This window comes from Macrobrachium rosenbergii, chromosome 43, assembly GCF_040412425.1.
Source record: "Macrobrachium rosenbergii isolate ZJJX-2024 chromosome 43, ASM4041242v1, whole genome shotgun sequence".
NCBI lineage: Eukaryota > Metazoa > Arthropoda > Malacostraca > Decapoda > Palaemonidae > Macrobrachium > Macrobrachium rosenbergii.
The window spans coordinates 22,874,125-22,887,481 of NC_089783.1; the positions used below are offsets into that span (position 1 = coordinate 22,874,125).

At 37.2% G+C, this 13,357-nt stretch overlaps 1 protein-coding gene across 1 annotated transcript in view; it reads left to right on the top strand.

The window, feature by feature from the left end:
- LOC136828653 (G-protein coupled receptor 6-like) overlaps nt 1-13,357 on the top strand; it is an 81,046-nt gene that overhangs the window by 51,535 nt on the left and 16,154 nt on the right. Inside the window, exons 2-4 of the mRNA XM_067086695.1 lie at nt 4,273-4,494; nt 5,708-5,837; nt 9,587-9,725. Of these exons, the coding sequence (XP_066942796.1) occupies nt 4,294-4,494; nt 5,708-5,837; nt 9,587-9,725 (470 nt within the window). The 5' untranslated portion in view covers nt 4,273-4,293. The remainder of the gene's footprint in view (nt 1-4,272; nt 4,495-5,707; nt 5,838-9,586; nt 9,726-13,357) is intronic.

Below are 13,357 nucleotides of genomic sequence, written 5' to 3' on the forward strand. Positions count from 1 at the left end.
ATATGTATATATAATATACATATATATATATTGTATTATATATATATATATATATATATATATATATATATATATATATATATATACATATATATATATATATATATATATATATATATATATATATATATACGTAGTGTGTGTGAATAAAATATTTTATGTGCGCGTGCGAATACATCTTGGAACCAGCCTGTAAAGAGTGAACGCTAAAACAACGCAGCCTTTTCAGCTGCTCATTAACTTCTTATATTCAATAAAAAAGATCTCCGAGTCAGTTTTATTTGTTCAGTTCGGTCCTTTACAGAAATGACTTGTCCAAATTACACAATAACCTTCGTGCAATGGTTGGCAGTTACCGTTTCAATCTAACTCTGAGGATTGAAGTGGCACTCAAGTTATCTAAACTTACATTACTGAGCGCCAGTTTTGGAATTTACGAAGTTGATGCTCTACTTCTGCTCTGTGAGCGTCCACGGAATAATCTTTGGCTTTGAAAGGCATCCGGTTGATCTTTCATGTAATCAGAAAGCTATGCAAACAAGTACATAGATACGTTATGACACCAGTAACCTGTGCATTATGTATATAGCAGATACAGGTGCACATATTTATACACATACGCCAATACTGAGTATATAATTTGGATACAAAACAGATGCGAGCCCCAGCAAATCCTGACACTAGGGACACTACGTAACGGCATAAACCTTGAACCAAAGTACTTTCATCGAGCATATTTTTACAGGGACCAAAAGTGAAAGAGGCTGGATACTGGCTGGGAAACAACGAGTCTAACCTTGGAGTTATTACCCGTAGACTATCGCAGTAACATACAGAATAATATACGAGACACACCGCCTTTCACACAGTAGGATAGCACACGCGTGGATGTTTTACTTGTACCCAACTTTAGGCACGGTTTGGCATCTTCCCGCTCTTTCCGACTGAGGATTTCCTTTGAGGTGTTCATATGGCCAATTCTGGCAACCTCTCGTGCCTATCTTCGTTTCTTGTAAATACAGCTCACTCCACTTTCCCTTTTTCACGACTATCGAGGTTCCTTCTTACTACGGTGAAAATCCACGCCATTTTTTTTTTTATCTCATCCTCCTCTCAGTTATTAATATTCATTTCAACACACTGAAAACTCCTGTCACGAACTGTAAATATTATCCTATGTCTCGTTTCAAACGATTCTCATATTCAGCGGTTTACCTCTTAGCGATGTTCTTAGTTTTAAACAATCTTTAAACCTTAAGTGAAGTTTTATACTATCTGTGCGTTTGCATATTTTTTTATTTTGCTATTGCTGAAGTTCTTTCCCTTCGTTTCTGGTTTCGTTAAACCCTTTCGTTATGACGAACTTGGGTTTCGAAGTGATTAAGCTCTATTCCATTTTCAAAGATTTACACTCATCTCTTTCAATCCCTTGAGGCTCTTCATCATGTTCCTTCTATTTTGTGAATCCTTCTCTGACTGATTACCTGAAGTCTGACACTGCACAAGAACTCTCCTAAAACTGTATTACCTTCGGCTTGTTATGAGGAATATGACAAATTCTTGAACAGGAGAACGTGACCATCTCTACATCACCGCTATTCCAATTATATATGTATGCTATGGTTCTCCACTCAAGGGTCTTGAAAACTGCTCTCTGATTTAAATACAACTTTAATGCTCCTGTGTCTCTTAAAGATGTCCCTGTTCGTCCGGAAGTCTGCTCCACCCTCACTTATGACCACATGACCTAAATCGCATAATCAAATCAAATCAAATCAAATCAGTTGAGTTCTCACTCGCTATTCCCAAACGATAATTGCTAGTTCTGTATCAGGAAAAGACTATCATCTATTTTCATCAGATTTTTACAGCGCCACATCCTCGAGACTGCTTTTATGGGAAATTCATTTGGGTAGTCTCCCTCTTCCTACTCTCACTCTCATCTGTTTGATCAATGTTATCAGTTCCTTGTGCTTTTGCTTATAAAAAAAAAACAAGTGAGCTCAAGGACCCCCCGGTAAGAATCTCCTCCAATTATTCACCTCACTTATTTTTCGTCCTGAAGTCTCTTCAGTTTATACGTCTAATAACGCCGGTACATTTCATTCTGCAATTTTACATAACTGTAAATTACTCCCTGTTTCCCTTTGCGTGTATGCATTCAATGCCTGCCTCATTAAAAAGAAATAAAATGTCTATTAACGAACCTCCGTAATTGCATTTCATCATCTTACCCTAACTTTCTACCCTTCTTAAGATGTTCGCGTCTGGTTTTGATTTTTGGCCCATGCGTATATTCCCAAATACTCACAAGTGGACAGATGAGGTTAATTCTAATTTATTTCAAATTAGCCATTTTTTAATTACACTGTCTGTATCACATGACTGAGACATTATATATATATATATATATATATATATATATATATATATATATATATATATATATATATATATATATATATATATAAATATATGTATGTATGTATGTGTGCATATACATGGTGCTTCGAAATTAGAGCTCCCCCCCCCTCTACAGCATAAACTAAAATTGATATGGACAAAAACAAAAGTAATTCAGAACAGGTATTTATTTAAGTTTCTCTCTGAGTATTTAATATTTTGTGTGGCCTTCATCTGCCTGTACCAGTCTGCATTCTTGAGGGGTATGATTTCAGCAAATCGCAAAAAAACTGAGACTCAAACTCCATTTCCCTGAGCACTTCGGTCACCTCTCTTCATAGGTTGTCCAGGCTTGGTATACCATCATAGTTCACTGTGCGCGCTTCAACACGATCCTTTAAGATACCACCAATGTTTTCACACACATTAAGGTCAGGGGAGTTACCTAGAAATTCACTTGACGAGAAGAAATCGATACACTGTTTCGAAGCAGCTCCTGTGTCTGAAGAGCCTTGAAACATGCTGCCTTATCATGCAAAAATTGTGACTTCTTCAACAGATAACACATTTTCAGGATCTTTGAGGAAAGGAAATACTCCACCAGTAAGCACCGTTTCTCTGAAGTATTCGCCATTCCATGACTGTCCTTTTTCTTTGATGATCCACATTAACCATTTGGCTGTGAAACAGAGAAAAATTCCCAAACATTCAGGAAATTTCACAACTTGGCAATAGTGCACATCATCGCTGATATCATCCAACTTTGCAGCCCAAATGATGTCATTTTTATGATTTGGCTTCCTGACTGTGTAAATGAAGAATTCATCTGATGTGGCAACATGGAGAAAATCAGCTTCATCCCAATTTTTAAGAAATGAACCACAAAACCATGCACGGTCTTCTCTCTGTTGCTGAGTGATGTTGGGCTTGCTGATAAGATGAAATGACTTGATACCAGATTTTTTCAACTCACGATATACAGCACTATTACTTCTCTTCTTTCCCCTTTTTGTTTCTAGTTCAAGCGCCAATTTACGTAAAGACTTTCTTGGTCTACCCACTGCCCCAGCTATGTCTTTTGACTCCTGAGAAAGGACTTCAGGCCTTCCAAGATTCTCACTCTTTTCACAATGACAGTCATATGGATTTTTGTTCCAGTTTCTTTTAACAAAGGATTCATCTCTTTTAATGTATTTAGCTATCCAGGAACGTGAAATGAAGGATGCGCCAGCATCCCTGGCCTCTCTGAAGGTTATGGCCATGATTCGGTCAATCCATCTGATTTCCTCCGAGTCGTTAGCCATGGCTGTATCTAACTCCGTCACTCAGTCTGAAAATACAAGAAATGTAAAATGAAAAACAGCTTAATAGAAACTTAAAATAATGTACTTCGAGATAGGCTATAGCAGAAAACTTCATAACTTTCCATTTGTTCTGTGGAGGGGGGGGACTATAATTTCGAAACACCCGGTATATAATATACATACAAGTTTACATGATAAATAGATAGTGAAACTATCTGATAACTAGATGCAAGAAATGCTCGAACTTACACCCATCATATGCAATTAGTTCCGTGCAGAAAGCAATGAGCTCCTTAATCCTTGATTCCCTAATATCCTCTATGCAATCTGCACTAAAATCATATGAAATTCGGAATAAAAAGGGAAAGTAACATCTTTTCCACGACAAGCGTCAAACTCGTGCCAGGGGAAGAACTGCGTTCGACGATTGAGCCAGCACGCCACAGCGACATGGCGAATGACCAGCAGGTTTCACATGAATATGCATACGAGTGTTTGTGTCAAGACAGGTAAGGTAGATGAGCGCAATGGATAAAATGAAAAATATTCCCCTCTTACCTTCCAGACTCCAGAACATCTCGACGCCATGACCGGCGACATAAGTTCGCCCGATGCGGACACGGCCTCGGCGATCGCTGGGGCTGCGTCGTCCGCATCCGTGGTTTCGGCCTCGTCTTCGTCAGCATCGTCGACACCTGCGGAATCGGAACCATCAGTCAACCAGAAGCTATTCCTCGTAGTCAGTGTTGCACTTGCAACAGTCTGCTTCTTCACTAACGTTGTGCAGGTAAGTTTGAAATATTCTTTCCTTCTGTATCTGAAAAAAAAGAAACACAGTCAGAGCTACATTTACCAAAATATATTATTAGACTTCAAATAACGAGCAGATTACCCTAAAATAAAAGCAAAAAATAGATAAATAAACACGCAAAGGCTAGTGCCCTTGAGTATATCTTCAGGGAGGGGAAATGAACTCGAGGTTGTGGAAAGCCCATGAGAGCCTATGGCACAGCCAGTTCAACGACACAGGTCATAGGGCCACGAATAGTATGCAGGTAATCCTAATGACTTAAGCAGAGTTTTACTGAAAGTATTCGATGACTGCGTCTGCCCAGCCATAATTCGAACATATGCCTTTTGGCTTTGGTCAGAGGTAGGCAGTTGACACATTCATTCGAGTATCAGGAGAGTTAGCTGAATGAATAAGACAATAGTCTATATATGGATCAGACCCAATAGTATAGGTTCAAGTCAAGACCTGGCAGATGCTATCACCGTGCAATTCCCTTTGGGTGTAAGCTACTCCCAAGGAAAAATGAATACCATAATGAGGGTATTAGTGGTTTTATACATACACACACATATATATATATTTATATATTTATATATAATATATATATATATATATATATACTGTATATATATTATATAGATATTATATATAATATATAAATATATTTTATATATCTATATATATGTATATATATTATATATATACATGTATATATATAATATATATACATATATATGTATATATATAATATCCACTACTGGAGATATTTTAAGTTTTGCCAGTAAATTGTGGAAGTTGTATGTGCATCAGCAACTGAAGAATATGAAGAAAACACTGTGCCAGAAAAATATAAATATATATATGTAGATATAAAATTGTATACATATATATATATTATATATACGTATACATATGTATGCATATACATTTTATATTATATACACACATACACTGTATTTTTTCTGCAAAATTTTCTCCTACCGCTTCTCCAGAATTTGATTATCCTTACAAATTTTGTATTACATAATAACAATAACAAATTTGTGTATAACAAGAAGAAACTCACGCTGTCATCACACTCCGCACATAGTTTATTGTTTGGCTTATCAGACACGTTTTCCTTATTTCTCGCAAGTTTATCATCCATGTTTGTTCTCCTGACATGACCTCACCTGACCTTTAATTTTTTTCTCTGTATCTTTTGAAGCTGGCTGTGTTTGCTCGACCCTCAGCCGTTAGATCCGTCAAGAGCATTCTTCTGCTGTCCCAAGCCCTCAGCGGTTTAGTGGCAGCGTTCGTCGTGGCCTTCCCGATACACGTCATCTCTGCCAGGGGAGGTAAGGCGTTCATAATGAACCCTCTGATGACTTTCCAAGAACTTGTCTTAAGCTTATGGCATCTGCTTTAACGTGAAGAGACACGAATTTACCTTAAGAGTATAGAATTCAAATAAACTGGGCGTACTGAGTAAATGTCAGTTGTCTCCTTGAGTATACTAAGTAGCTGCAAATAACTGATATGTATAAATATAAAGTTTAATATCATATAAGGCTATAAGATTTTGGTAAAGGTAGAGAAGATGAAAATTGAGTCCCTGAAATTATTTTAAAGGGTTTTGGCATCAAGTAAATAAAACTTAAAAGTTTATCACCGCAATATAGCCCATGACATAAAATTATTTGTGAAATAACCATCAATTAAACAAACAAGATTTGAGGCATAGCTCAGGTAGAACCGTGACCTCCAGAATAATCATTAAGTACTAATACTAAAATCACTTATATGAATCCAAGACGGAAAAATCACAGTATATGAAGTAAAATTAAGTGTGTAGCTTCTAGACTGGATAAAAAATACTGTTTTTTATCCAATCTAGACGATTATGAAGACTCACCTCAAAAAAGACAGTGCCTTGTAAATATCCATATCCCACTGATAGAGGTTACTATGAACGAATAAAATATAATAAATAAGTGGATATGAACTAAGTATTGCCGTCATAGGTAATCTAATTAACTTTCTCACTCAGTTGTGTTGTGTGACTGCCTTCATTTGTGGTCACGTTAAAAACAGGATACGCTACTGAGCACCGTGGCTCAACAGTCATGCTTAAAATCGACCAGAGCGGTTACCTCTGGCCAATGCACGGTGGTGTGCTTTTTGACAAATGAAAATAGTACATTTCTGCAAAAACAGTTTTAGCCTAAGAGGTGGTCTTCATAAAGGGAAAGGCATTCCAAGCAAAATTCATCAACAAATTGGACGTTAGTAAGTGAAATGTGGCTGCAATATCTCCGTAGAGTTCAATACGACGATTATTATTATTATTAAAAAATAGTTTAACCAGACCACTGACCTGACTATCAGCTCTCATAGGGCTGGCCCGAAGGATTAGGATGGAATGACAAGTCTAGGCTAGAAGCCTAGTACTGGGACCTAATAGGTAACTTGTCAATGATGCATGAACGAAAATGAAAATGAAATTAAAAGCTGGAAAAAGGCATACGCTTTCATACTGGAACACACTTACACAATAAATACATATAAACTCATGCTTCCATATATACTCACTAAAAAGGTATATTAAAATTCAAGAGAAATTAAGTAAAATCATAAAATTTACTTGTTTTAAAATTCATTATATTGATTGATTGATTTTTTAGATTTTACCAATTAACTCGCAGCTTCTCATGAACATTAAAATGGGTACTATTGAGAATGTTGAAGATTCTGACAAAATTTCTTCTATCGGTCTATTTCCAAAAATTAACATTAGGATGACTTCAATTTTGTCACAAATTGTGTGATATAGTGTAACTCCAATTACTACTATGGCTGCATCAAGCGCTACTATTCACAGTGTGATCGCAAACTGTGCCGTTTCACATGTCAACCTCTCTTGACCAACACCGCAACCCTCTCTGGCCCTCTGTACCAGACTTTGGTCCTGGGCGCCAAGAGGATCTCGAGCGACACAGAAGACATCTCTCACAGACATGTTGTGAACATATTTTTCATTTATTTCCGTATAGAGGGAGTAATACAAAAATGGAAAACGAGACCAGAAGTTATAACGCAATGTAGTTTTGTTTATCTTGGATGGCGTGGGAAGAGAAACGTTATAAAAACAAAGGAAGAAAAGTTGGCCATTCCAACTCGTCTAAATCAAGTCTGCACATCGTTTGAGACTTTAGGAGCTAACTTTTATTTCTTATATCAATTCAAAATACGAGCCAAAACCAAATCTTTGTATATATATACATATATATATAATGTACTGATATTCCAGTATGAATCTGTGTATACAAGCACGTTTACATACAATTACCACACTTCATGGGGGTTTTGTAGAGCAGCCATTTTAGCTAGGACAGCATCACAGTAAGTACAGAGAAGAACTAATACTATCAGAGTTCAAAGGATTCTGGATGCACTGCCATTATCAGCCGGCCGGTTAAAAGAAAAAATGACATCGCTTTGATGTAATTACTTAAGAACTGTGATATGAAAGGAGCTCGGACGCTATGTGAAGACTAAGCACTAACGAACCCCAATAGTTTTAATTTTTCTGGCAGTGTTGACGCATTAATTCGCAAACCAAGATAGGAGCACTTCCTTTATGACGATCTGAGAACCGAACTACCAACAAGCTTTATTTCTGTCCATTTGAGAAACCTCAACAACTTGTGTGGAAAAGTTTTAGATCCTTGTAACTGACAGTTGTTACTTCTGCCAGTCAGGGTTTTCAAACATCTATTCGTATAACTTACAGAGACATGTTGTTTGGTATACAAGATTCTGAAGAGAGAGTGTTTTATATACATAAAGTACGAAGCCAGTTAATTTTCTGGGTACCTATTATTCTGTCACCTAAAAAGACATCAGAGACTGCACCAACATTGCATTTCATCCCAGAAAGAAAAACGAAGGAAATAAAACCCATCTGAGTCCATTGCAGGTAGCATTATTCAGCTGTAACTGCTCTGAATGCTGTGTTAAACTGGAGCTAAGTAACCCAGAGGAATCGACTGATAAACAATTCATCTCGCAAGTCCATTCATCTACATATCCTCCAATAGCAGTGAAACAGCAGTAAAATTCCTGTTAATTAGAAACTTGCATTGCGCAAGTAATCGTGATTTCGCTTCAGAGGGATATGCAGAGGAATGAGTTGTAGGAAAGCTGTGATATCACGTAAGATATAACCAGCCTACAATTTAATAGATTAATCTACTATATCCTTCTTCGTTCTAGTCTATTTGGCGAAAAATATATTTTATGACCCGAAAATAAACCACAAGCATGCTGAAAAGACGTCGACATAAACCTAAGTTAAGTAAAGAATGGTGCTGGGACTGATATTAGATATGAATGGAGGTTGAATTTTATTACCCTGGGAAGAACAGACATCTTTTCATCTAGACTGTTCCAACTACAAGAACACGAAGACCTTTCGTGAAACAAAGGTAAGGAGGGAAAGCATGATTGGTAAAGTATGGCAACGCTGCCGATGGGAATTAAAAAAAAAAAAAAAACCACTAGCAAAAGAGAAATAGCTTTTCCACGAATATCTGACATATATTTGATACCCTCATACTTAATTTCATCCAGACATTTTAACACGCTTTTTCACTCAGCTGGATAACTGTGGAAGATTTCTAGTTGTAACGTTCCACTTTTTTATCCTGCGCTTACCAAATCCTTCAAAACTATTAAAAAGGTGACATTATACATTAAAATTAGTAGGGTAACACTAAGTGACTACCAGGTGTGACATTCTTACAAATGCTGTTTAAATCACCTTCCGAAATGAATTGTGAATTTGTTCACATGCTTGAAAGCTCCCTTTCTCGGAAGTGAAGATGAGACTTCATACTGAGTTCTCGAAATTGAAATGCTGTTTCACCTACAATGATTGCATAAAAATAAAAAACTCGAATTCTTAACCTTTTTTTATTACAGAATTCCTTTACAGGAAGCAACATCTCACCTCGGAACATACGCATTGTTGTAAGTCTCATGCATAAAGCCCCTCTTTACCTAGATAAGTGAAATGTCTAAACTTGCATCCTTTCGCTTTTTACAGGATCAGTGGTTGGCGACGAAGGATACGCTGCTTGTTACCTGGGTCACTCAACCGTAATCCTGCTGACTGCTCTCACTTCCCTAGGCACCTCCACGCTCCTCCTCCTCCACCATTACATGAAACTCAACCATCCTAGAAGGTGAGAGAGGCTCTGCTCCTAAAGTGAGGAAAGTGGGGGGTGGTGAGACTCTTGACTCTTGAGAGGCAGCAATCCTCAGTTGGTAGTCGATATGCCATCACTCGATGCCTCTGGCCAATTAGTTTACCCTGTTGACAGATTGTCAATCATTCCTGGTCCCTTCTCTCTCTCTCTCTCTCTCTCTCTCTCTCTCTCTCTCTCTCTCTCTCTCTCTCTCTCTCTCCCACATGTCTGGTGAAAACGTTATCCCAAGAACACATTGGTTTTTCTGACGCTTTCACTTAAATTCAAATGAACAGATTATTATTTTCATAGATGAGAAAACAAGACTCGTGATTCAAAATTGTAAACATTCCAATACTATGGTAATCGGAGATACTGACGAGTGATTATTCACTATATTTAATGAATAATGGAAAAGGCGGGATTAAAAGAGAACTAAAGTTAAGCAACCCTGGGCCTGGTTAGTACTTGGCCGAGTGATAAGCAAGAAGTGCCAGATGCTCTCGACATAACCCACTGAACATCCACTGAGAAGGGACTGGGGCTACTAACCTCAGAAGGATAACACCTACTGGGAACCCTCACTCTTGAGGAAAAATCGAAAATAATCACAAGTTAAATAATCACAATGATATACATATATATATATATATATATATATATATATATATATATATATATATATATATATATATATATATATATATATATATATATATATATATATATATATAATATATATATATATATATATATATATATATATATATATATATATATATATATATATTTGTCTTCAGCTTTGCCCATTTCTGTATGGGGTCGCTGTTTCCTAACAGCCTTCTCCACCTTCCTCTGTCCAGTGCACCCTGACTTCTTAAACCTTTCTCCCACATGTCATTTGCTATTTTACCTTACCATCTGAACTTTGGCCCTCCCATTCTTCTCCTTCCCTCCACCTCCATGTCCATAACCCTTTTACACACACGTGATCTCCTCTCCGCATAACATGACCAAACTACTCTAGTCGTCTTCCCACATCCTTCTTCGATACTTCCCCTACTTTAACTGTTCCTCTAATAAATTCATTTCTGATCCTATTTCTTCTAGTGACTCCACACATCCATCTCAGTATCCTCGTCTCTGCCACATCCATTTTCCGTTCTCGAGCCTTCTTCCTCGACCACGTCTGGACGCCGTAAACCATCGCTGGTCTGACTACACTTTTGTAAAACTTTCCTTTTACCTTTGCACTTATCCTCCTGACGACCTTCTCCAGTTTATCCAAGTACCTTGTGTTCTGCGGTTGATTTCAGAGTCCATATCTCCATTGTCAATCACGTGTGATCACAGATATTTAAAGGTGTTGACTTTCTTGACGTCATCCCAACCCAATTTCACTGTTCCCTGTCTTCCTTCTCTTCCCATCCATAGATACTCATCAAGTGCCTGTCTCCACCTTACTACCTGTAGCTCAACTCCTTCTCTAGCCCTGTCTATCAACACTATGTCATCAGCAAACAGAGCACTCAAGGGACCTCCTCTGTGGCGGCTGATGTTATAACATCCATCACAAGGTCGAAGATGTAGGAGCTAAGAGTTGATCCCTGACGGAGACTAGCATTCACTTTGAACTTTCTGTAGTTCCAACAGAGTTTCTACTTATGTGGTTACTTCTGATTACGCACCTTATTTTTCAGAAACACCCTTCATCCTCAAACACCTCCATACTTCTTGCCTTGGTACACGGTCATGTGCTTTTTCTAAGTCAATAAATACCAAGCGTAGTTCTTTCTGTTTTTCTTTATATCTCCATAGTTTGTCTTAAAGCAAATATAGCATCCACTGTACCCCTCCCCGGCATGAACTCGAGCTGTTTCTCGCTTATTGCGGTTTCTCTCCTTATTCTTTTTTTTCAGCAATTCTCTGATAGGTCTTAATTGTATTGGATATCAGTTTTATCCCTCAGTAATTGCAACAGTCTTGTATGTCTCCCTTTCCTTTATATATTGGGACCATTTGGCCGTCTCTCAGGTATCCGGTATTCGTTCTTGGCGGTATATCTTACACATTAGGTCCCACAATAGATCAATTCCTTCCTGTCCCAAACTGCTTTTCCTCTCCTCATTTTATCAAGTGCCCTCTTTATTGCTTGTCTACTGATATCCGTAACCACTTACTTGTGGGAGCCATCCTCTGCTATTCTTCTGGGGTTTTCTTCATTTATAACTTTTCAAAACACTCCTTCCATCTTGCTCTTAAACTTTCCTCCTCGACAGAACTCCTCCATATTTATCTTTGATCTGCTTGATGTGTGTCAGATCTTTAGTCGCTTTATCTGTGCTTTTTCCCATTTTATACAGACACCTTTGCCTTTCTGTGTTTCTGTTTCCTCATACAACTCATTCGTTGCACTTGCCTCTGCCCTTGCTACAGTCTTCTTTGCTCCCTCCCTTGCACTGTTCTAAGCCAACTGATTCTCCTGAGAATCATTTCGACCATATATATATATACAGAGTATATATATATATATATATATATATATATATATATATATATATATACATACATATATATATACACACACACATATATTTATATATATATATATATATATATTATATTTACATATATATATATTAATATATATATATATATTTATATATATATATATATATATATATATATATATATATATATATATATATATATATATATATATATATATATATATATTATATACATATACATATATGTGTGTGTATACAAAGTGTGAGTGTGTACGTATAAAATAGTGGTACAAAACATAAAGTAAATCATGTGCTTAAGGAAACAGAGAAATCCTTTCCCTCCTGGCCACAGCCCTTCCGGAAAGCGAAATGAACTCGAGGGCTGCTTTAAACAGCCAGTAACCGCAGGCAGTACATGACAGATTTTATAAGCCATAAAAGTTCCTCTCCCTTTTATTACCTCTGGCAAGTAGAAGAAACCAGTGGAGAAATTCAGTCTCAGTGAGAAATCTCTGGAGAGGCTGACGCAGTCGCCCTGCCCACTCCTATTTACTACGGAGACGAAACTTGGCACCTCTCCAGATTTCAGGTTGAACCGTGCGTAACTTCTTTCTTTCACAAAAATAATAAAGAAAGAAATTCCTTCACTCATGGCTCTTGGTAAGGCCCCTTTAAAATCCACCGACTACTCATTTTTACCCTCACACAAAGTTGCACGAAAAAACTGCCTTAACGACCATCATTATAAACTTTTCGTTCTCGCTCTTTTTATTCATTCTCTCTCTCTCTCTCTCTCTCTCTCTCTCTCTCTCTCAACGCAGTGCAATAGCTAAAATCTTTATTCTTCTTTGTTGGTGTCATCAACTTGTTTTATAAGCCATTCATTCCCTTGACCTACATTATCGTGTGCCTTGGCTGACTTATCTTTGACCACTGGAAATTTCATAATTTCCCAGAGCCCGTGGCGTACTTTAATGTGCACCACTGCTTGAACAAAATGAGCTTGTTGCATTTTACCCTTGTAATTCTTAGTTGACTTATATTTTTGTCTATTATTTTTCAGTTTGTTAACTCATTTTTATATTCTAATAACTGATCTCTTCCTTCTGTATTCCCTAT